Source organism: Lontra canadensis, unplaced genomic scaffold, assembly GCF_010015895.1.
Source record: "Lontra canadensis isolate GAN:19392208 unplaced genomic scaffold, GSC_riverotter_1.0 scaffold10, whole genome shotgun sequence".
NCBI lineage: Eukaryota > Metazoa > Chordata > Mammalia > Carnivora > Mustelidae > Lontra > Lontra canadensis.
In genome coordinates this window covers 19,231,919-19,257,258 of record NW_022631004.1, presented here as the reverse complement: position 1 = coordinate 19,257,258, position 25,340 = coordinate 19,231,919, and the positions used below count along the sequence as shown (strand labels likewise).

At 35.3% G+C, this 25,340-nt stretch overlaps 2 protein-coding genes across 5 annotated transcripts in view; one reads left to right on the top strand and one right to left on the bottom strand.

Annotated features, from left to right (window-relative positions):
- The window catches only part of FBXO8 (F-box protein 8), a 48,933-nt gene extending 48,445 nt beyond the window's left edge, over positions 1 to 488 (bottom strand). Inside the window, exon 1 of the mRNA XM_032855766.1 lies at positions 235 to 488. The gene's annotated coding sequence lies outside the window, so the exon portion shown is untranslated. The remainder of the gene's footprint in view (positions 1 to 234) is intronic.
- A 466-nt stretch (positions 489 to 954) lies between these two features.
- On the top strand, positions 955 to 24,373 carry CEP44 (centrosomal protein 44). 4 transcript variants are annotated; one of them, XM_032855760.1, is made up of 13 exons: positions 955 to 1,066; positions 2,290 to 2,399; positions 3,290 to 3,321; positions 8,244 to 8,382; positions 11,159 to 11,306; positions 12,409 to 12,555; positions 12,913 to 13,035; positions 16,226 to 16,396; positions 17,375 to 17,581; positions 18,422 to 18,497; positions 22,978 to 23,102; positions 23,356 to 23,393; positions 24,165 to 24,373. In XM_032855760.1, the coding sequence occupies exons 4-13, from the start codon at positions 8,294 to 8,296 to the stop codon at positions 24,205 to 24,207; spliced, it is 1,167 nt and encodes a 388-aa protein (XP_032711651.1). In that variant the 5' UTR covers positions 955 to 1,066; positions 2,290 to 2,399; positions 3,290 to 3,321; positions 8,244 to 8,293; the 3' UTR covers positions 24,208 to 24,373. The 4 variants fall into 4 exon arrangements, with proteins under 4 accessions (XP_032711651.1, XP_032711654.1, XP_032711652.1 ...); XM_032855763.1 differs by lacking the exon at positions 23,356 to 23,393; XM_032855762.1 differs by lacking the exon at positions 2,290 to 2,399 and having other exon boundaries at positions 1,018 to 1,066.
- Positions 24,374 to 25,340: the final 967 nt, after the last annotated feature.

Genomic DNA, 25,340 nt, shown 5'->3' with positions numbered 1-25,340 from the left:
ACTCCAGTGGCCTAGAAACACAAGGAACACACCTTCTCCCGCCTCCTGATACAGAGTCTACATTTTAACACGCCAGTACAGCTGTCACTCAAAGTGCTCTGCACTGCCATTGGTCCCAAAGTCTTGCTGGTTGGCAAGTTTCTGCCAACTGGCAAACACCGGTTGTCTTTATTTCCAAGAAGAAAAGCAAGGGCATGTAGAGAAAAGACGCAAGAGTTCTGAAATATCTTGTACCTGAGCGACCTGCGATCCCCACCGCCGCCGCGACGAATCGGCCTCTGGGCGGGGGCTTTTAGTCAAAAAGAAAATGGCTCAGCCGGGAACTGGTGCCCAGGCCATGGAGATGCCGGTTCAAACTTTACTTGTTCACGCCGGTGGAGGTATCAGCAGCGAGAATAGCAGAAGCAGCACAGGATCCCTCTGAACTCAGCGCACCTCAAGCTGCAGCAGCCAGAGCGGCCGCCTGTCCGACTTTTGACGTTTCCTATTGTTGCCGGAAGTGACGTTAGGGTTCTGAGCCTTAGAGAAGAAGCATTTTTATTCCCGGTGTTTACGATTCGCTATAGATTCCCCGTTTCTCACATCGCAACCCAAGCCACTTTAACCATCGACACTAGACAAAATTGTAATCTGCAACTTGGGGTCGGACTGGCTGTTGAAAAACCTCTCCGCAGAGTCAAGTCTCCTCAGCGGTCTGGACAAATGTGGTGTGGAATCTGCGGCGAGGAATCGTGAAGCACCGAGGAGCCGGCTGCTTTGAAGGTCTTCCCGCGGCGCGAGGCGGGCTTCGACCCACTGTTTAAATACCAACGGTCGACTCGAGAGGTGCGCGGAGGTGCAGGCGTCCGGCTGCAGCAAGTAGCTGTTGGAGGCTGGGCTCCGGTGGCTATCTCTGGTCGCATATGCTACCTCCCCCTCTCCCGGCTGTGAGGGGCCAGAGGCCTTCGGGGTCCTCTTTGCTTGGCGGCTGCTGGGGAAGCTGGCGAGAGTGCGCCCCAGGTTAAGCAGGGGAAGAAGCCTGTCTCTGTAGCCCTTACGGAAACCACGGAAGGGAGCAAATGACCAGGTCTGCCTTTTCATTCTTTTAAATCAAATGGAGGGAGGGGAGCCCTAGATATGCCTTGCCTATAAACCCAACTGGTATAGCGTTGTGATAAACAGCGAAATAGGAAGAATCGTGGTATCTAATTTTCTTAGTTTAGGGTGAGGGTTGGGAAATTACAGACCGATTCCTTCAGTTGGAACCTATGAGCTGAGGAAAGGATCCTACTCCTCCGAAACATTGACTAGAAGGAAGAGGTGAAAGTAGTGAGTTTTTCTTGCCTGCATTTCTTTGAGTTTCCTTATATCTCTGCTTTCTAGACAACTTACAGTTTTTCCCCCTCGCTGCGAAGAAAATCCATCTTGGTATTTTGATTCCGAAATTATGGGTACACAAGACTTTCTAAAATTATCCACAAATATTTTGTATTTTGAGCAGTTTTATAGGTGAACACAGCAGTCCTATTGAGCCATATTCTTGTCCTATACCCCCATTGTTTTTCGCCCAATTTTCTGTGTTTTCCCTTTTCTAGACCTTTCTACCTAACTCTTAGAACAGTATTTCCCCTAATACATTTTGAGAAAATTTCATAAACTGAACTTTACCTCTATCTACTCGATTTTTATATACGGTTTTTAGATAATATGTAGTGTTGTAAGATATGTCACAAACTCTTAGCCGTGGACTATATAATCATTAAAGTCAGTGTACTTGCTTTGTTCTGAAGAAAAAATCACTCTGAGTTCAATGGCATTCCATTGGGAGGAATCATTTAAGACTTATAATCACAATGAGATTGAGCTAGATTAAAAATCATAAACTGCTATTGTATACCCTTTTCACTATGTCTCCCCAATAAGTGTAGTCGAGCAGTCTGACTTGCAGAGAAAATTCTCTGGAGGATGCTGGGAAGCAATATTGAATCCATCTTAATGGTTGAAACTATGCTACAAGCAGAGTAATGGCTCTTTTCCCTTAATTTCTTTTAATAAGGGTTATAAAGGGAAAACATTAATCCTTTTTTAAAAAGTAAGTTATTTTTTCATTTCTGAAAGTACTGTGCTAAAATGTGCATGACTTGTAGATTGTCTTAATATCTTGGTTTTAGTGTTTTTCAGTTTCATAGTAGATTTAGCAAAGTCTCATGAAAAGGTAGAATAGTGGCTGTCAATTTTTGGTATAATACTCACTTTTTAATCCCTTTATTTTTTCTATCCTGTTCTATTATTTACCTCCTTCACCTACAGATCCAACCTGTACTTGTATCTTACTCTCCGTCAAAAATATTTATTCTGCTGATACTGAAGAGGATGTGTTCCAAGGACATACTTTGTTGTCAGAAAGTCCATTATCAGAGGTAGAAATAATATGAGACATTGATCTATGTTCCAGGACTCCAGAGAAGGGAAAGATACCATAAAGTGCTAAGTAAAACAAAATTACGTGTACTAAAAACATGGAATATATATTTGGAAGAATTAAAGTCTACAGAGGGAGATACAATTTATATTAAAGTTGTAGAATGCCTTAGGAAAAGGTACCCCTAGAAGAGTCATATTAAGGTAGGTGGGTCTGGAACTTAATACAATAAATACTATATTGGCCAGTGGCAGTACCTAAGAATACATATATTTTGCAGTTACAACCAGATTAATTCCCACTTCATCTTTCCCGGGAAAGTAAAGGCTGGTCTTGGGAAGTCCTTTCTTACTGCTTCCTTATGTCCATCTATCCCCTAGTCATCTTAAAAGATATTTAATAAGGCTTATCTTCTTGGCTAATGTTTTGTATAATGTGATTTCAGGATCACTTCTTTTTTCCTGTTGTCTCCCATTTGGCAGATATTCCCTTTACCTAAAAATGTGAATATTTAGTAGTAATTGATTAACTGAAAAATACTGACTAGAATCCGTGCATGAGCATATAAATTATACTCAATAACCTGTTCTTTACTATGTTGCTAAAGGAGAGGAGTCTTGGAGCAGGAAGATACTGTGTTCCTAAAGAGGGGGGGAAGCAGAATTTGGTGGCCATGGGCTTAAAATAGAAAGCCTACTAAATTTGGGATTTGCAAATTGCTGACCTTATTACCTCTAGTTATACATAAATACAGAGAAAAAGTGTAAGGGAATATTTTGTATCCTGTGCAACTGCTAGAATGTTGACTGGGGAAAAAGATTGTACTAACTCTACCTAATTTATGAATTGTTCTGTTTTGTTTTTAATGTCAATGACTTCATTTTAAAAGAGCTTCATTCCCAGAGGATTCATTATTCAAGGTATTGTTATAAATTTTCCTTCTATGGAGTGTCCATGGACAGTTACAAATAGATCTTTTTAAGTGTGTTATTGGGCACTGCCTTACTGATTGACTAAACTTAGAGTTTAGAAGCCTTTTAGCTCTTTCTAGCAGATTCTTAACCATTTAATTACCTGTCAATATTTATTTATTATATGAACCTCTTTTGAGAATAGTCTTCGAGAATCTAATGAAAGCCCTACACCATGCAATGAGTCATTTAAAAATATAATCCCATGGTGTTTTCTTTGGAATTTAAAAAACTATTTTATTTAAAATCTCAAATAATGTTTCTGTCTTTTGGTGCATATATACATACCATACTGTTTCATACATATGTTCTCTGGAGTTGTATTCCTATTTCATAGGCCCTTTATATGTCAGCTTTAGTAGATAGCACCATAAAGTTTTCTAAAGTAATTATGCTAATTTACCCTTCCAGAGCATTATATGAGTTTCATATGTTCTATAGTTTCACATTTTGGATTTAGTTTGGAATTCCCTAATGATAAATAAGATTGCGTATCTTTTCACATGTTTACTCTTGTGAAGTTCTTGTTCAGGTCTCTTTCCCGTTTTCTATTGTCTTTCCTTTTCTTATTGCTTTGAAGGGAATTCTTTACATATTCTAGATATGAATTTCTTTTATTGGTTTTATAGCTCTATCGCAACATTTTCTCTCAGTGGTTTATCTTTCCACTCTCTTGAAGGTGTCTTTTGATGAACAGAGTTGCTAATTTTAATGTGGTTCATCTTAATAGTTATAAGATAAGAAATCTTTCTCTACCTAAAGATCAAAGATATTCTCCTCTATGATCTCCAGCAAACCTGGTTGTCTTACATTTTATGTTTAGATCTTCAACAAACCTGGAATTAATTTGGTAAAAGATGTGAGGTACCATTTACATCAAGGGGTCAAGATTTATTTATTCTATCTGGGTATTAAGTTGACACAGTACCATTTATTGGAAAAGACCATCTTTTCTCCAGGGCTACTCAGCATCAACTTTGTTATAAATCTAGTGTCACTATAAGCATTGTCTTTTTCTGGACTTTTCTGTTCCATTGTTTTATTTGTACATTTTCACTAATTCCAAATGTAACTTTATAATGAGTCTTGATATCCAGTGGTTAAGTCCTCCAATTTTGAATTTTATCAAGATTGATAGTTATCCTTTATCTTTTGCATTTCTGGATACATTTTCAAATCAGCTTGTCAATTTCCATTAAAAAAAAAAAACCCTTGAGAGTTTTTTTGAAGGGGGAAATTCATTGAATCTCTGGATCAATTTTTTGAGTCTTCCAATCCTTAAAGACGTTGTATACTTTTTCTATTTATTGCTTCTTTAATTCATCTCAATAAAGTTAGGGTTTTTTGTTTTGAGGTCTTAAACATCTTTTCTAGATTTATTCACATGTTTGTGATACTTTTGAGGCTACTTGATTTATACATAGAAAATCTGTTTTTAAAATTATACAATTACTTGGGGGATACAGAGAAGTACAACTAGTTTTTATGTATTGGCCTTCTATCCAGCAGTCTTGCTAAATTCACTTATTTCTTTTGGACTCTTTTATTATTTATTTTATTCACAGTTAATGTCATCTGTGAATAAGGACAATATTATTTCTTCCTTTTTAGCATTTATTCCTTTTATTTCTTCTTCTTGCATTTTTGTACTGTCTGTGACCTCTAGTACCAGGTTAAAGAGAAATGATGAGAGGGAACAAAATTCATTCCCAGTCTCGGGAAGAAGGTTTCCTTTATTCGCCATAAAGCATGATGTTTGCAGTAGGTTTTTGTTTGTTTTTGTTTTTGGTTTTTTTTGGTAGATATCCTTTATCAAATGCACACAATTCCTTCTTTTCTAATGTCCTAAGAATTATATTATGAGCGAATGTTGAATTTTATGAAATGTATTGGTAGGATAACACTTTCTCCTTTACTTGTTAATGCACTGACATTATAGTAATTCATTTTTTGTTTTGCTTATATTTTGGATTATAGTCCAATAGTATTCAATTAATTTTGTCCTTCAGATAGTTTTACTTTTGACCATTGGGAACTGTTTCATTTGTCTCCTGTGTCCTGTTGACATATCCCCATCACATGGGGATTGGTTTATTTTGTGTATACATTCTCACTTTCTGGAACTATGTAATACTTTAGACTCATCTTGTATATGTTCTGTCCCAGCCTTAGAATTAACCATTTCTACAGAGAGTCCTTGTTCCTTTTATTGGAGAACATTATACACACTAACATTATACACACTAAGATTTGAATGTGAAGTGTGTGATCTTTACTGCTGGGGTGTTGTTGCTTTTAATCACTTTCAGCTGGCAGAGGAAGGCAATACGTATATATACTAGCTGTCTATATACACTTATGGAGAAATACTTCAGTATGTAACTTTGTATCTACATTAAGCTGAACATGAGTTCATACTGGAATTTTCTAACTCTAATGCATTAGGCAGGCATGGCTCATTCTAGTCTCCTCTGTTTACTGATCTATAAATTCCTACTCTAGCAATAAGAAACGTGACTTCTGTTCTGCCTTGTTTACTTAATTTTTCAGTTCCCAGTGTGTGTTACTGGAATTGTAGTAACTCATGCACAGATGTATCAGACTTAATGCATAAGTACATGGGAAACAACTTTCTAAACTTACATGTAGTTTATAAACCAGCATACAGTGTTTATATGCAAGTGGTTTTGTCTTTAGCCTTGCACTCATTTCCAAAGTTACTTAGTTAACATCTTTTCCATGCATCCCCTTCTATGAGGTTGTTTCCCAGTTTTTAAATGGTGTTTTAAAGGTTGCATACGTTAGGATTCTCTTTGTGCTATCCTGTTTTATAGGTTTTGACAAATGCATACTGTTGTGAATCTACCACTGCAGTATCATACAGAATACTTTCACTACCCTCAAAAATTTCCCTAGGCTGACTTATTCAGCCCTCTCTTCTCCTTCCCTCTGCGTCCTTGTTTAACCACTGATCTCTATTGTTTTCACTTTCACTACAGTTTTGTCTTTTCCAGAATGTCATATAATTAAGATCGTACAGTATGTAGCCTTTTCAGACTGGTTTCTTTCACTTAGGAAGATGCAGTAAGGTCCATCCATGTCATTTTGTCGCTGCTCATTTCCTCATTGCTGACTTAATATCCTGTTGTATGGATGTACCACGATTCTTTGCATCCATTCACCAATTGGAGGACATTTTGGTTGCTTTCACTTTTTGGCGATTATGAATAGAGCTGCTATAAACATTCGTGTGCAGGATGTAGGGTGCATACTTTTTAAGTTTGATTTGGTTGATACCTTGTTTACCTGATTGCTGATTGTATTGGTAAGACTATTTAGCTTTGTATCTGCTAAACTGCCCTCCAAAATGACTGTGCCATTTACATTTCTTCCAGCAATAAGTGAGAGTTTCTGTTGTTCCATATCCCATATGCATTTGGTATCATCAGTTTTTTGGATTCTAGCCATTATAATAGGTCTCTCTCTTTTTTTTTAAATTTGCAATTACCTAATGATATGTAAGACTGAGGATCTTGTATGATTATTGCTATATGTATGTCTTCTTTGGTGAGATGAATGTTCAGATATTTGCCTATTTCTTAATTGGCTGGGTTTTTTTTTTTTTTTTCCTTGCTCTTGTAAGAGTTATTTGTATATTTTGGGAACAAGTCTTTTATTCAATATGTATTTTTGTAAATATTCTTTCCCAGTCTGTGAACTATTTTTTCATTCTCTTGACATGTCTTTTTAGAAAAGAAGTTTTACATTTTAATGATATACAACTTATTTTTTAAACATTTGATAATGCTCTGATATTACCTAAAAACTCATAGGTAAACCTGGGGAAGCAGAGAGATAGTTGCTTAGCTGAACAAAATATGTGGGAGGGGATGTGGGGGGAGAGAAAATAAAAATCTAGGGTTTAGCAGCTCCTACATGGACTTTGAAATAATCATCCTTATTTCAACCCCCTTGGCCTTACCCCTTAGCCTTTCCTAAGCATTAGAGGCCCTTCATTTCTGGACTTATCTTGCGGCTGTTTGTTTCCTCTTAAATGGGCAGATAAAATTAGCCTGTCTCTGCTTTGCTAGGTTGGTTTTCACTTAATCATCTGCTTTCCATCTTCCAAAACTTTGTTGATACTTTCTGTCATGTGGAATCCCCTCTAATTCATTTTGCCCTGTTGAGTGTATATGGGTTTTAATCATTTACTTTCATTTTAGTGATGTTTAAACAAAAGAAATAAAGATAACATGCATTTAATCTGCCATATTTTACAAGGCGAATCCTAATTTTTTTTTGACTAATCTATTTTTATTTTTTAAACAAAACATCTTATTGGCAACTATATGAGATCAAAGCCCTGGGAATAATGACTAAATCTGTAATAAATTTCTTTGTCTTCATTTTTTACTGATTTTATTATGTAACCATTATAAGCATCTAAGATAGCCATTGATGGAGATTATTTCAGGTTGATTTCTCTCCCCAAATGGTACTTTGTTAAAAATAAACTATTAGGGAGAGTATCATGAGACACATTGTAAGAATATGAACATAAGGCAAACTTATTTTTTTGTAGGGAAAAAGTATTTGGGGAAAATGCATTATCTTATATTTGGGAATATACTGTAGATAGATGATAGCACTGGACCAGTAGGGAAGATAAGTTAGTGGAGAAATAGCTAAGATAAGTATGGTAAGTGTAAGAGATGTGAACAAAATATAAAAGATTCAGAAATAGACTTAACCATGACCTGTACCCCTTGGGATAAAAATACATTATATGTTTATAAAAAATAAAAAAAATAAAATTAAATTAAAAAAAAAGAAATAGACTTAAGAAGTGTTTTATGGATTTTTATTTTTAGGTGAAATATTAGATTATTTCAAAAGCTGGAGCCAAATGTAATGTTAAATAATGGCAACAGGTGACTTAAAAAGAAGCTTACGGAACCTAGAACAAGTTCTTCGTTCACTAAATTATCCTCAAGAGGTGGATTGTGTTGGGTGAGCTATATATCAAACTTATTTGTGTTCTTTTTGATAATGATTTGAATTAAGATTGGACATTAAGGGTCTATCTAAGTAGAGACAGGTTTTACTGGGTTGTTTAAAAATTTTCCTTGAAATGATTAAATGTTTTAGAAGGCAGGGAATTACAGGAGTTTTTTGCTAAGTATGAGTGAAAAATTCTAACTCAAGAGGTTTAAAACACCTTTTAGAAGTAGAACCACGAAATACAGTGGTACAAGGTATGGTTTCTATACAACTTTTAAACTCATTAAAGTAAAATGGCTCTCATTAATTATATAATTTGCTATCCTCTCACATTCAGTTAGATGGTATTTTTGATTCGGAAGATTCTAGTTGACGGGTTTCTTATGACAATTTACACCACATGCTAAGATTGTTATTAAGCTAACTCATTTAATAGACCCCACTTGAACCTTTCGCTATAGTTTTCACTTTCCAAATATGACTTACTTGCTTTTGTAGTATGTAGCAACTTGCATTTCTTCTATATTCATGCTTATCTAAATATGGTACTCTCATCATCTACCCCTTCATATTTCTTTTCTCTTCTTACTTGGGATTACTGATTAAAAGTTTTCCCCACTATGGGGCGCCTGGGTGGCTCACTCGTTAAGCATCTGCCTTTGGCTCAGATCATGATCCCAGGGTCCTGGGGTATGTCCGTCCGGCTCCCTGCTCAGCAGGAAGCCTTCTTCTCCCTCTCCCAATCTCCCTGCTTGTGTTCCCTCTCTTGCTGTGTCTCTCTCTGTCAAATAAAGTATTCCCCACTAGAATATAAGCTGAAGACTGGGACTTTGTTTTGTTCATCACAGTATCCCCACATCTAGAATTGTGCCTTTAGAGCTAACTAGACATTCAATGAATAAGTGTCAAGGGACAAGTCCAGATTAGCTATATGTTCAAGTAGTAGAGTAAAATTGGTTAAAACAGTAAAAAAAGAGAATCTTAGAATAATGTGCTTTACATGTAAGCGTGGATGTTCTAGGGATGTGCTTTACATATACATGTGGATGGACCATAGGGAGAGCTAACCCCAAGAGATGGCAAAATGAAAGGATAATGAGGACCATGGGAGAAAGTTGAGCTCTAAAGACGGATTCCAGGCCTTCTGTGTGAGAATCAGAAGTTGCTCCACAGCATGTACCAATCAGATCCTGCTTCCTTAACACAGGGACATGCTATGTTGTTGTCTCGCTGGGATTTAACCAGTTTGAATAGCCACATTTTCTTCTTCCTACTTGAAGCATCATTTTAAGATACATTCTGGATAGGAATACTTGGAAAATGTACCAATTATTCCACTATCTTTTGAGTTTGGAATTTAATATTTGATTTTTTAGCTGACTCAGGAATATCATTAAGAATAATAATTTTTAGACTGTTTCACAACATAGTACTCTGCAGGGTCTTTTGAAATAAGTCACATTACTTGCAGCTGCTTATTCAGGGTGCCCCCCTCACCCACAACACACTCCACCACACGTGTTTTGATTCTTATATTTCTTACTCATTTTTAACCTTTTTCTCAGCATCTCCTGTTAGTCTGCTAGTTTATAACTGTTTATTACTATTTCTAATCAAATACCCTAGAAACTATATAATCAAGATTTTTGAATTAAAACAAGTGGTATTAAATGTAGACCCCAGCTGCCTTATAGTCATAATGTGCATAAAATGGACAGATTTTGCTGTTCAAAAGTATTATTTTCATTTCCTGTTTTGAGCTAATACACAAGGTTGCTAGAATAGTTTTCTCATTGGGTAGAGTATTATCATATGTATAAATGTAAAAGAAACAATTATATTTGTCTTGAAAAATAAAATGTTATTTTATCATTGTATACTTGTTCTCTGCCTTTTAAAAAAGTTTCAGGTGAGGATGGGGAAATTTATGTATGTCTTGAATTTTGTGGAAAACGAATGTTTTCTGTAAGTGCATTTTTACTTCCGTCGGACACATATAACTGGCTAATTGAAGAAATACCTCCTTGCTTTGTTGTGGGAGAATCAGTGAAGATACTTCCCATTGAGAAAATAAGGTCCATATGTAGACAAGTAGAAAAGAGTACAAGACAGAGCCTAAGGCATCAGAGACTGAATGCCCTGGGACTCATTCTGTGAGAGATCAGTGTGGATCAGAAAATTGAGGGTGGCTCTCTGGGAGGCTTGAGATCTGCCAAATAGTTCATAAGAGGGACTAACAGGCCAAGAAGAATGGGATACCGTTCTAGGCTGGAGAAATTAGCATACTCTACCAAGGCACAGATTTCTGCTGAGCTTGATACAAGTGGAGGATTGCAAACTAATCAGCCCAGTTGCAGTAGATGCCTTTTCCAGCCTGTTTCCCCTCTGTAACGTAGAATTCATAATATTTTACCCTTGCAGGTTTATCATAAAGAGCAAATGAGGTAATGTAACAAGTGTTTGCAAGTATATTCAAGTGGTTTACTTGTTTAATTAGAGAAAATGGACTGATCAAGTAAGACTAAGCTTTGGAAACTCAAAATACTGTGGTAAATAGACTATACTATTACTAAACAGCTAACTGCTTAATTAAATGAACTTATTTCATAGTAACTTGGCTATAGTGAGTTAGAGTAGGAGATGGAATCTAAAGCGTTTTGTGTATCTCCTAATTATTTGGCTGTAGTGTTAATTTACAAATTATTGACACCATATTTTATATTTCCTTTCTTATCTGAGTTTGTGGTATTATGCTCATTAAGTCTTTCCCTTTTCTCCTGAACAGTTTGGTAAAGGGAGATACAGCAGCATCTTTGCCCATCATCAGCTATTCCCTTACCTCATATTCACCTTATGTAGCAGAACTTCTGATGGAATCCAATATAGAGCTCATAGCGAAGAATGACTTGCGCTTTATAGATACCGTCTATAAGGTATTTTTGAGTTTATGAAATAATTCTTTCAGAAGTCATTGAATGATTTTTTTAAGAGTAATGTTTTATAACCCCTTAATTAAATGTGAACCACATCTGTTTAACAGTATTTTGATATGTATTTCTCATTTAGACGCAGTCCCTATTATAATCAAGATAATTTAAGTTCCCATTATGTTTTATAATCTAATAAGTGGCACTTGGTAAAAATTTGTCATTGGTTACCGTTTGTTCTTTTTATATCAGAATTTTAGTAATATTTGGCATATTGGCAGAATTTAGAAATGTGACTTTATTGAGTAAAATTTGTAGTTTATAGAATTATGACTACTGTAATTAGTAAGAGGAAACTATAACTTTGAGATTTTATGTTCATTGATGTCTGGAACCATGTCTTATATCTAGTCCAGTATCTATATCTATACTGTATGTACACTGAACTTAATCTCACGAGTAAAAAATACCTCCAGATTATCATTAATTTTTACTCAAGCACTGGTTTTCTCACTTCTGTTAATAAAACCCGTTTATCAAATCTAATATTTTTTAAATAACCAATTGCATTTGATGAAATGGTACCTTTTATGTGTAGAGTCTCTTTTTAGTCTTCCCTGTCTTTGCCTCTAACCCCAACAAGCTTCCATGGAAACCTAAGAGGCACTTCTAAGAAATCCTAGGGTTCTACAATGTAGGCTTTGAAAAATGCTGATCTACTCTATTTCTTTTGCTTTACAAATGAGACATTGAAACACAGAGACCTACTGACCATGTTGTGGAGGAATTAAATTATGATTTTTGTGACATCTGGCATGGTATTATTCTTTATTATCTAGTAAGTTAAGGAGTTTTTCTAGTACCAATGAGGCTATTTGAACTTGTTGATCATTTACTATATTTTTTCATCTTCCTAGATAGTCATCTATTCTCTGCTGATTCCTATGTGAATACCTATCTCCTCCTATGACTCATATCACCCCTATGAATCTCTTTAATACCCTTAATCTAATGGCTTGGTCCTTCTTTTCCTCTCAAAGATGTTATTACATTCCTGACTGGGTGGCCATTTATGATTTTTGGATTTTGGTCTATTCCCTCTTTACAGCTTCTTCGTGATCAATTTAATTATAAACCAATCTTGACAAAAAAGCAGTTTCTCCAGTGTGGATTTGCAGAATGGAAAATTCAAATTATTTGTGATATTTTGAATTGCGTGATGAAAAAGCACAAGGAATTGAGTAGTCTTGAGAAGGTAATTTTGTTAATTGATTTTAACTTACTCCAAGTAGCCCAGTATTTTAATGTATGAAGTCAGTATCCTAGATAGCAAACTAACACAGATGTACAATTACTGGATAACCGTACACCTGAATGTTTGCTTTAAATACTGGTCACTTGTTTTTACACATTTGTGACTTTGAGCTACTAGTCCTAAGCTAACTGTTCTGACAACACATTTTCTTCACATCTTAGTTTTCAAAAGACATGTATGTCTCATTAGTTTCTTATCATTTGGCAGTTGTATTCATATATGAACATTTAAATAATATAATTTAAATATATGTCAGCTTTCATATAAAATAAGTCTTAATATTTTATTTTTTTTAAGATTCCCTCACAACAGAGAAAGAAAGTCAGTTCTGTTAAGTCAGAACCTTCTTCAAGCACTGAGAAGACATCTACAGAACCTGTTGGCATTGACATCACTGGCCGGTTTATGACTTCAGGAAAGGTAGAAAAATAGAAAGAAAATGTGTTAGTGCTAAGAATTATCTACCTAATTAATCAGTGTACAAGTTTCACTTTTCTGACTGGTAGCTAGTAAAACATTTTAGTCAGGGGCACCTGGGTGGCTCAGTGGGTTAAGCTTTGCCTTCAGCTCAGGTCATGATCTCAGGGTCCTGGGATCAAGCCCCTCATTGGGCTCTTTGCTCAGTGGGGGCCTGGTTCTCCCTCTCTCTCTCTGCCTGCCTCTCTGCCTACTTGTGATCTCTCTCTCTGTCAAACAGGTAAATAAAATCTTTAAAAAATAATCAGATAGTAAAAGATTTTTAACAATGTATACCATATTATCCAGAGGACAGTCCTCACATTATAAGAGGTTAGACATGTAAAATTGACGAATGTTTCTCTTTATGTTTCTAATGCTTACTTCTGTCTCATTGCCCAGGTAGAATAACAGTGATTTGGGAAGGTTATGTTACGTGGTCTTGACCTGTACTCTTAATTATGTATCTAGTTTTTTGAAAACATGGGAATGTTTGAAGAGCATACCATTACTTATAGTGATAGGTTATGATGATTCATTTGCATATGTTCATATTTTGATACCAGGAGTGTATATTATCCAGTGATTGATAGTCCCTACACATATAATCTGGTTTTGGGTTAGGTTTTTGAACATTTTTTTTTTTTTGTTAATAAATAACCTACCCTTGTCGCCTTCGAGCACTAGCGGATGAATGAGTCTAATGCCTTTAGAGATAGCTTTTCTATCTCCAAGAGACATTGAGGCCAAAATATTACTTTATAACAATTAGTATATTTTCAGCTGTCTTTCTCTTTGGGCAAACCATTTCTGAAATTGAAGGATAGAATTATCAAATAATCAAGGTATAATTAGGTAAAAGATATGAATAGTTTCTGATTGAGATAAAATCTAGAGAATTATTTCTCCCTAGTCAAAACTGCATGAGTTGTATTAATAGAATCTATTAAAAGTAGAATCTATTAAAAAATGACATTTTACTGGGGGAGAAATGTTCTTAATTACTTTTTTAAATATAACCATTTTGCAACATGTAAAAGAGCAATAAGAAAAGGAATTAAGAGACACATTGTTTCTGAATAAGTGCCCATACTTCTTGTAAACTTGAATCTCTAACTTATCTAACTCTTGTTAGTTTTATATTTTATTTTCTAATTTCTAAATGGTTTATATATAGTGTCCCTCCCCAACTAGAATTTATATGAACAGGAATTTTATTATACAGCTTTTTTTATAACCTTCCTGTCCTTAGCACAGGCACTGTAAGCACTTACTAAATATGAGCTGATAAAACTAAATATATTTTTCAATCTGCTATTTCAGTTTTGGGGCTGAGTAATGATCTAAATTGCCCCAATAAGGTGCAAAACTTAAAGGCATTAAGTTTGTTTTCGTTTTCTTAGAACAAAGTATTCTTTGTCATTAATAAAAATTTATTTATTTAAAAAGATTATCTATTTATTTGTCAGAGAGAGAGAGAGGGTGCACAAACAGGCAGAGTGGCAGGCAGAGGCAGAGGGAGAAGCAGGCTTCCTGACAAGCAGGGAACCTGATGCAGGGCTCGATCCCAGCACCCTGGGATCATGACCTGAGCCAAAGGCAGCCGCTTAACCAACTGAGCCACCCAGCTTTCCCTATTAATCAAAATTTAATCAGTGCCACCAGATCTTTAATTAACAGAAATTTGAGTAAATTTTAAAAGTATTCCAACTTAGAAAAGTTGGAAATAAATAATCTTTCCAACTTAGAAAAGTTAGAGTCACTACTTTATGGGTAGAGATTGAGTCAATACTAAAGCAAATGGTTTCTTTTCCCAGTATCTTCTCTGTAGAATATGATTTGTGAATTCTATCGTACATTATATGACATCTTTATAGTGCATATGCAGTGTGTCTGTAGTAGAGGAAGTAGGCAGAAAAGGCTTGTGTGAGTGCATAGTTTGACCTCATGCCTTACTCTTAGGACTTTCTCTTTGTCATTATTAAGTTTGAATTATTAGATGAAGGTCTAATATTTTCTGGCTTGTTTATTAGAAAAAAAATTGCAGTGGTCTCCTTCATGGAGCCAGTTCTTGATTATTTATATGTAAATTATGTGGCAACCTATTATGGAATGTTCCAAACATTCATAAAAGTACTCATTCCCAGGGAGCCTAGGTGGGTCAGTTGGTTAAGCATCTGCCTTGGGCTTGGGTGATGATCCCAAGTCCTGGGATTGAGCCCCACATCGGGCTTCCTGCTTAGCAGAAAGCCTGCTTCTCTTTCTCTCTCTGCTTGCTGCTCCCCCTGCTTGCTCTCTTTCTCTCTCTCTGTCAAATAAATGAATAAATAATCTTTTAAAAATTACCCATTCCCACTATTAGAAGTTTATCAACCCCTCCTTAATCTTTTTTTTTTTTATTTTTTAAAGATTTTATTTATTTATTTGTTAGAGAGAGAGAGAGAGCACAAGCAGGGGGAGTGGCAGGCAGAGGGGGAAATAGGCTCCCTGCTGAGCAAGGAACCTGATGTGAGACTTGATCCCAGGACCCTGGGATCATGACCCGAGCTGAAGGCAGACTCTATTTTTTTTTTTTAAAGATTTTATTTATTTATTTGACAGACAGAGATCACAAGTATGCAGAGAGGCAGGCAGAGAGAAAGAGGAGGAAGCAAGCTTCCTGCTAAGCAGAGAGCCCGATGTGGTGCTCAATCCCAGGACCCTAGGATCATGACCCGAGCCGAAGGCAGAGGTTTTAACCCACTGAGCCACCCAGGCACCCCAAAAGGCAGACTCTTAACTAACTGAACTACCGAGGGGTCCCAGCCCGTCCTTAATCTTGTTTCATCTTTATTGTAACCACTTTTCTAGCATCTTTCCCCCCAAATCTGAAACAATGAGTCAAATCCCAGACATCATTGAATAGGTATTTCAGTTTTTCTGGTCCATGAGAATGCTTTAAAAATCAGGACTACAATTTCATCATACAAAATATTAGTAATAGTAATAACAGTTTAATCAATAGTGTTTGATATATACCTTAATATGTTACTTAAACTTTGGTAAATCTTAAAGGGAAGAAAGATATTTCTTCTGAAAAGTTATTGTGTCTATGTTTAAAATAATTTTATGAGGAAACCATTGAAGCAGCTCTGATGTATTTTCCTTTATGCAGAAAAAAGCTGTGGTGATCCGTCACCTGTATAATGAAGATGGTGTTAACATTCCTGAAGATACGATAAGTACTGTAACAGATGTTAGTGAAACATTTGATGTGTGTAACTTAAAGACTACTGAAACAAAGATTCCTGAAGTAAAGTTCCCTGAAATCAAGTCTGAACAACAAGTAAGAATTTTGGTCTTCTTTAACAGATGCAAGGATTTCTTGCTTTGATGTACATGATTACTTCAGCATCTAAACTTTGGAATGCCTCTAACCTTTTGAGTCACGAATCATAATATAACACCTTTTACCATTATTTAAGAATAAATAAGTGTACTGTATAGGATCAACAGATACTATTTGCTGCTTATGTTTAGGGTCCTGGACCAGGTGTTACGGGTAAGAATTTACTGCTTCAGGGAATTTACACTGGTGAGAGACTGTAATATACTATTTTGTACAGTGAGGGTTCTGTTGTTTATCTATGCCCGTCATTAATGAATGAAAAACTAGTATACTCATGCCATTTCATTTTCCTTTTTGGGCCCTCACCGTCCCTCTCTCACTCTGAGAATACCTTTCCTATTACTTTATTGTCACAGACTCTATTATAGTGTCTAATCTGTATTTCTCCTGCTTAAACTTTTCTTTCTTCTCTTTCTTATAACTTCTCTACATCACAGTATACAGTTGTCCCTTATAAAAATTAACACAGGGTCATGAAGCTTAATTCCTTTTTGTAGCAAACTGAACAGTCTCAATGCACTGTCATTTCTTTGTCACTCCCTCTAAGCTTTGTGCTAGGGGCTTTTACAAAAAAGTTTGTGACAGTTTTCTCATACCACCAGGTGTTGTTCTAAGAGCTTCATGCAAATTAATTTAATCCTCTCAGGAACCACGTAAAGTAGGTACTGGGTTGTTTTTTTGTTTGTTTGTTTGTTTTAACGTATATAAGGAAATTGAGACCCCAAGGTCATACACCTCAGATGAGGTAGTTTCAGTGTCTGAGCATTCTATCTCTCCAGATCGCACTCAATTCTCACACTATACTGCCTGTTGTAACTACTGAAATAACACAGTACACTGAAAAATGGGATACATTGAATTTTAAGGGAATTTTAGTTGGTGTAGTATAATTTTTAACCTCTGTATTCGTTTTAGGATGTTCAAATCAATCCTGAGATTACTGTACTACAGACTATGCTTGTTGAATGCCAAGAAAAGCTTCAGAAACTGACTTTGGTAGAGAGTAGATTAGACTCTTTGGAAGAAAAAATGAAAGGAAAAGTGATGGTAAATGAAAAAATGTGGACTAATCTTCTAAGTCGTATCACTCTTCTTGAAACAGAAATGCTTCTGTCTAAAAAGGTATTTTCTTTCCTTAACATTTCTAGGATCTCAGATACAATTAAGTTTTCATTCATTGTAAAGTGTGTATTCTTTTAGAAAAGCTAATTATGATAATATTAAGGTAGTGGATACATAGTTGAAATGAGGTTTTGTTTGGATACAGCCTATTTTGTTGCTGTTGTGGTTATTGTTTTTCTCTTTATCAACTAAGATAACCTAGCAAAACTCTCTAGCTTCCGCTTTCAGAGCTGTTAATACTTGAACAGCTCTAAGCATTTAAAATAAGGTAAGATAATGTTTGATTTTCTTTTTAAAGATTTTATTTATTTATTTGACACACAGAGAGAGAAATTACAAAGTAGGCAGAGAGGGAGGCAGAGAGAGAGGGGGGAAGCAGGCTCTCCGCCGAGCAGAGAGCCCAATGTGGGACTTGATCCCAGGACCCCAAGATCAGGACCTGAGCCGAAGGCAGAGCCTTAACCCAGTGAACCACCCAGGCACCCTAATGTTTGATTTTTATGAGAAGCTTGAGATTGTATTCTTTAGTAGCCTAAATGGCCTATTTTTATGGAGAAACGAAAAAATGGACAGGAAGAATTAAAATCATGACTTCCTGTTTTTATTCATTTGCTCTGATCAAATTATAAATTTCATAGAAACAGTTAACCAAATTTGCCATGGTCTTATCAAATCTAAGAAATTTGTTTTTTTATTTACTTAGGATTTCAATTTCTGGTTCAGTTAAAAATGTTTAAACATTCATCATGTCATCTTTATATTTATGCTTAACAGTAAGAATATAAAATGAGTACATTTTTCTTTCCATTTTATTCTAAATACTAATCTGTATTATTCTAGAATAATGAATATATAGACTTCAGTGAAATGAATGAAGACTACGAATCTAGTAACGACATGGATATTCTGAGTCCCGGTAAGTTCTAATGTTATGGCAGTGGTATTGGTGGTATGGCAAGAAGTTTTCAGGAGGATGATTTATATAGGTGTTTGATAATTTTTATATTCCCAAGCCTTATTTTTTAGAAACTGTGGCACCCCTAGAACAAAAACAGTATTGAACTTACAGACTACTGAAGCCAAGCATTGCTAAAAAAAGCCAGCTTACATATCTTATATGACATAGTGGTTTGGGCACTAAATTTATTAGACTACACATTTCAGATTTGGTAAAATGTTTCCTCTCTGCATTTGTCATTGATTTATTCAAAAAATTCCAAAGCTTAACTGTGAGGTCCTTGAAATCAAGATCTTACCTTGTATTCTGTCTAGCAGGCAGAAAATAGGCCCGTATTTCTATCTCCAATATCTGTATATAATAGAGCTCAATTTTTTATATAGTGAAAGAATCCTGAATGCCTACTATTTGCAAAACCTTGCCTTTTCCTGGGATGGTGACTTAGTTGGTTAAGCGGCTGCCTTCAGCTCAGGTTGTTATCCCAGGTTGCTGGGATCAAATCCTGCATGGGGTTCCTTGCTCAGCGAGGAAGGAACCTGCTTCTCCCTCTACCTGCTGCTCCTCCTGCTTGTGATCTCTGACAAACAAATAAAATCTTAAAAAAAAAAAAAAAAAAAAAAAAAAAAACCTTGCCTTTTCCGACTTTGCTTTTGCATTTTCATAGTTATAATTTTATTAATGTTATTACAGAACATAGCTTTAGCCCATTTAGTTAAAATATATACAAGTTTAAGCCGCTGTGCTATGACTTAGACTGATGGGCTAAGGGTACTGGACCAGGTGTTAGGGGTAAGAATTTACTGATGGGCAGACAGGCCACATCTGAAATGAGTTATGGATTACGAACAAGGTAAATGTCTGGTCTCAAAGCTTATAATCCAAATGTGATCAATTAAAATAGTCAAACTTATATGTAAATTCTTATACTTTGCACCTTGCATATATATGCTACATGGAAGCAGAGTTTGATCTCAGGAGTTGAAAGCAATAGTTCACCAAGCTGATTTTAGTATTAAGTTGGGAATGGTTTTGTGAAATTCCTGATTTGTTTCCCTTTTATCAGAAATAGTGTGTCCATGGCTGTAGGCATCTCTCTGTCTTGGTAAAAATCAGTGAGAAGAGGTTTTTATTATTGATTGGGCTTATGTGGGGTGATTTTGGAGACAGTTTAAACAAGCAAGGGTTCTTCTAGTTTGGGTGCTTTCAGGAAGCAGGAACGGTTTGATGACTGATAATAAGAATGAAAAAAAAGAGCTGAAATTTTCAGTGGAAAAGAAGCACTCATGTTAGTTGGGAGATCACTATAGCTGGTGATTTGTGTATTTACTTATATTCTGTCCTTGTCTATATTCATACGTGACAGCAGTCTTATTTTGTTTCATGACGGTAATGAAGTGACCTCGGATGATGTTCATTTTCTGTGAAATTTTTTATGTTTAGGAGGGGATGCAGTGATCTAGTTGTTAATTACTAGATAGGCCATGACATTGAGGCTCTTTCTGTTTTTGCTTTGGGGTTTTTTTTGTGCCTTTTTCCTCCCAAGAAAATAAAGTTATGATATCACAAGAGTGTGGTTCCAGTATGACTAGAAGGAAGGGTACATGTGGGTATATGAAGGAAACTGAAGCAGAAGAGTAGAAAGACAAAATAATGTTTATGTGTAGATTTTTAACAAAGCTGATAATGATCAGATTTGTTTCAGGGAAGTCATCTTAAAACAGAATAGTGATTCATTACAGGAAAGTAACACTGGGAAGGAGAGTAATTTGAAGGGTCTTTCAGTTATCTTTATTTCAGAATAATGGGGGTGTCTACCAAGGCTATGATAGAATAAAGAGGAAGTAATTTATTTAGCTGTTAGAATTGATAGGCCTTGATTGCTGATAGAAGTAGAAGTGGTGAAGGAGGGGGAAAAAGTCAAGACTGATCACTTATGTTTGACTTGTATGACTGGTTATACAAGTAACTATCAAAGTAACTAATTGTTACTTTAATAAAATAGAGGATTATTAATAATAAAATAAATATCAATTAATAATTTATAATACAATTTATTGAATTAATGATTAATATTAAATAATATGATTTAATATAATTTATTAAATTATTAATAAATACTTAATAAAATAGAGAAAGAGAAGGCTTGGGAAAAAATAACGAGTTCACTTTTGAAAATATTAAATTGTGTATGATATACTTAAGACAAAATATCCAGAAATCAGTTGGACGTAAATTTTTCCCTGATTGGGAAGTACTAGTTTATAAATTATAGGTTTCCCTGCTATCAGAAGAGCATTACTGTGAAACCTTTCATAAGCCTAAATGGCATAAAGCAAAGAAACAGTTACCACTAATTTATATAAAAACTTCTTTAACCATTCCCAGACCCCAAAAATGACTTCTCTTAGACTTTTCTGATACCTACGGACACATCTTGCTAACAGAAGCACAGTTAAATTGTGATAAAGCACAGTTGCTCGCAGGAGCAGTTCAGAGCTGTGGAGGCCTGGTGCTGAGCCGCTGAGTGTAGTTCCCCGGAAAGCCGCTGAGTGTAGCTCCCAAGGAAGCCTCTTGGCCGGGCCACTCTCGCTGCTCAGGGTATGAGGCCTCTGTAATGACTCGCTGCAAAACAAATGCTGAACACTATTTTCATTTTTCACCTTTATTCATAAAAGTCAACATCCTCGTTGATTTCTTTTGGTTAGCAAATAGATACTAATGTGGGTCTTTTGTTAAAAGTAAAGTGCATAATTCAAAAACTGACAAAGTGGGAGATACCTGTATAGTTAAATGGCAAAGGACCTAACTAGTTCTCTTAATGCAGTCAGGTCATAATTCTCCAAAGTTGGCAGTGAAAGCTTAATGGTCATATGGAGAGAGTTGGCTAAAAAATCTAGATCTTAGAGATCTGCTTTCTTCACAGAGGTCTATTAGTGGCGACTCGGAAACTCCCCTTCAGGGCCATTACTCTCCCCTTTGCTTTCTAGCCTGAGCTTAGTTACCAGTCTTTTCTCAAATCTCCCATAGCACAGCTAAGAAACCATTACATTTGTACAAGGAAGACTGTACTAGAGGCTCAGGAACGCAATAGGAAAAATCGTCACAGAAAGTAATACACACTTAGCTGATCTGGCTATCACATGTGGCTGGTGTGCAGTATATGCCCCTGTAATCTCTGGAATGCTGTATATGGCTCTCTGAATAGCCCCCTAGCCTGCCTAATACCAGGTTTCTCCCATCATGAGGTACACCCTTGAAGGCTAGATAGATACCTCCAAGGCTAGGCCCCAGAAAACAGCAGACAGAGCCATTCCTTCACCTTCTACTCTGTCTTCCCACTCTTTATTTCCTTTCCTTGGACTCAAAACCCACCTATTTTTGAACAGCTTAATTCAGAAGTGTCCTTTCAAAGGACTTCTCTCTATTCATAGAAAATAACCCAAGATTAGGGAGTGGTAGATAGAGTTCCTACCTAGTGTCAAGTTATTACTTGAAATTACCTATTGCCAGCAGCCCCTGCTAAAAGACCTGGGGGTAGCTAATCTACCATGTGATCTTGACCCAACTGGATCAAAAGTAGACACCCAACCCAGGGAATACCAATCCAAAAGGTGTTGAGCCTGGAATGGGGTGGCCATTTTGTTGAAATTCATGTTGATAAGCCAGCAGAGGAATGGAGTAAATAAGTAATAGAAGTAGACAAAAGAGCCTTTCTCCCTTTGAGATGAAAGTAAAAGTCTAGTTGTTTCCGTCCTCAGGTGGTAATACTTTTTTCCTAATTGAGGTTGTCTGTGTAGGCTTACAATAAAACTGTCCTATGTATACTACCTTAAATGGGTGTCTTTTTTTTTTTTACCTTGATTTTGCAGCCATATGTATCTTGACTAAAACATAGGGCTAGATTTAATAGCAGCATGTCTTATCTATGATGTTTTATAATTGATTGAGTTGTAGGAAAACTTTACCATCATTTATTGAGTGAATGGTATCGGCATACTGGAACTGGAAAGTTGTTCAGTTCTTTAGGAAAAAAAAAACCTGTAAACCCCCCCCTTTTTTCCCCATGCATATTTAGGATAGAATATTTCTTGATTTTCAAAAAGTATAGTCAGTGTTAGTAATAGTTACCACCACTTTAAGAAAACTATATAGCTGAGTCAGTAGCTTATACTTAAAAATTGTGAACTTGCCTATTTATTCAATTGATTGCTGTGATAAAGGCAATAGTACCTTTTGGTCATTTTTATTGGCCTGTTTTGAACATCTAGTTCTCTATGTCTAGGTCATTATCTTAAAAGAATAATAGAAATTTATCTGGGTCTACACCAGTAGTCATTTCATATTAAAATGTCTATTTCTCTTCAATATATACATGAAATTTTTAGATATGACTCCACTGTGAAAGGAAAAGGTAACCTAAAAATGAATTTCTCCACAGCTGGAAAAAGAAAAGAGGAGAGGCAAACAAGTATTCCTCTATCCTCTGGCTATAGTACGGTGTCATCAGATGGAACTCCCAGAACCTCAGCTGGTAGTTACTGTGGTTTGAAAGAGAATTCAGAGGTAAGAAAACTGGCAGCTGCTTAGATGGTTTCCTTTCTAAGGTCCGAACGAGCAAGCATTAGATTTAGTTGCAGATGCCATTGGCAAGAAAAAATAGTGAAACTGTAAATCTTAATCTCTCGTAAAAATTCTTTATGATAAGTAAATAGTACTTAATGCAATGTTTTAGAATGTGTTTTATATGTTCATGGTCCATCTTTGATGATGGTTTATTTTGAGAAATTGCCTAAATTTGTTGCTTTTTAAATTAAAGGAAACAACAATCCAGAAAATGGAAAGGATGAAAAAAATGTAAGTAACAGAAAGGGGCAACAGAAATTCATTTCTCTATAGGGAATTGTATAGGATTACAGTATATATGGAAAGTGCATGTGTGTTTCAAACCTTAAAGGTCTCTCAATCAGGTGTGGGATTCCCTTCAGGACTCCAGTGGGTAATAAATCCACCTACAGTTACGTGTTTGTGAGATGAGTCACTGTTTTGGTTTCCAACAAGTGATGTAAAACATTGTTAATGGAATTAATTGTGGGATTAAGCAGTGCAAAGATATTTGTGGTTGAAAGTTAATCAAGGGTATTATGTACTTTTGATAACTAATGTAGCAAAATATTTAATATATGTCGGTGGTTGGTTTGGAGACATTTTAAATATTATTAGAGTATTGCCAGTCTTTCAGACAGCTATTGGTAAAGCACTACTAAAAATGATACTTGTTTCTTGTACAAATGTGGAACTACCAATGGTTATTAAAGAGCAATTAAAAGGAAATATGAAATGAACTTGTGTAAGATTATTATGAAGTCTACTACTTTAATGAACTATATCATTTTGAAATTTGCTAGGTATTAAAATAACTTAGGCCTAAGAATTAAGGACTCATAATTCACTTTGGTTGCTATTTCTCCCCTCTGGCCATAGTATATACTTAATTACTGTTTATACCTTTAAATAAGAAAAATACTAAAATTTATTTTAGGTTCAAAAGCCTAATTTCAGCCACTTAAACCTATGCCTCATTATGAATTTTTTTTTACTTAATATGATTTATTTGTTGTATTGCAGGTTTGAAGAAACCGCAGAGTTACTGAAATGTCCAAATCACTAATTATAGAATTGTCTGCCTCAACTTCTCTAGGACTTTGGCTACTGTACATATTGTATATTTAAGAATTCTCTATAAATTTTAATATGCTACAATGTTTTTATGAAGAATTTGAATTCCATTTGGTATATGAGTTTTTTCAATATTGAATAAATACTTTTTATGCTATGATTACACTTCTTTACTCTGTTTTACTTTTTTAAGAAAAACTTATGTGCCAGTACATTTCTTTTAGAGAGTGAAGTCATTACAGCAGTATGTTTTTGTGTTGACATTTGTTGGCAGTGTGCTAAGTAATATGTTTTTTAAAGTACAGGCTTGTGGACCATGGTTTACATCCTGTTGGAAACATTCCAGCTGGGATTTGCGTATTGTACCCAGGAGGCTCTCATGCATACCATCTTGCCATCTGTACTGACTAATATGTTGTAATGAAAAGTTTAAAATGCTCATTGACAATTAAATAAAAATACAATTTTATGCTTAATCAAAAAGCAGTAATACATTTTTAGTTAACATTGAAAAAGTGAGAGTCTGATTTTCTTTTTGTATTTGGCAACAGGTAAGAAAGTTCACCACGAAAAGTGTGTTGAGTATTTTAGTGCTCTATTCCATAACACATTTTAAGACCAGCAATACAGACACAGATGGTGGCCATCCAATATTACAAGATACACAGTATGGTTTTTTGTTTTCTTTTAAGTGATGGGAAGTTATATATTTTTCTAGAGAGAGAAAAGGTCTTAGATGAAGTTAAATCAAGAGAAAAATGAAATTCACTTTAAATTACTATATACATTACTAGACAGATGATCTTTTTAAAAATGTTGTACGTAAAAAATGTAATAACGGGCCTGAGAAATTCTTAAGAAAATTGATTCCATTATTTGGAAGGAAAAAAGGAGGTTTTTTTTCCTTTTTTATTATTATTTAGATTATCTGATTGTATTTTACTTATTTATTATCTGTTTATATTCTGTGTGTAATTTGATATTGTCACATGAGACTAAACATTAAAAGTTAATATTAACATTATATTCGCTGTAGAAATAAAGCATTTTTAGTATTCTAATGTGTTCAGTCATTAAACTTTAAAATTTATGAATTTTAAAAGTTAGCATACAAGCCTAAATTTA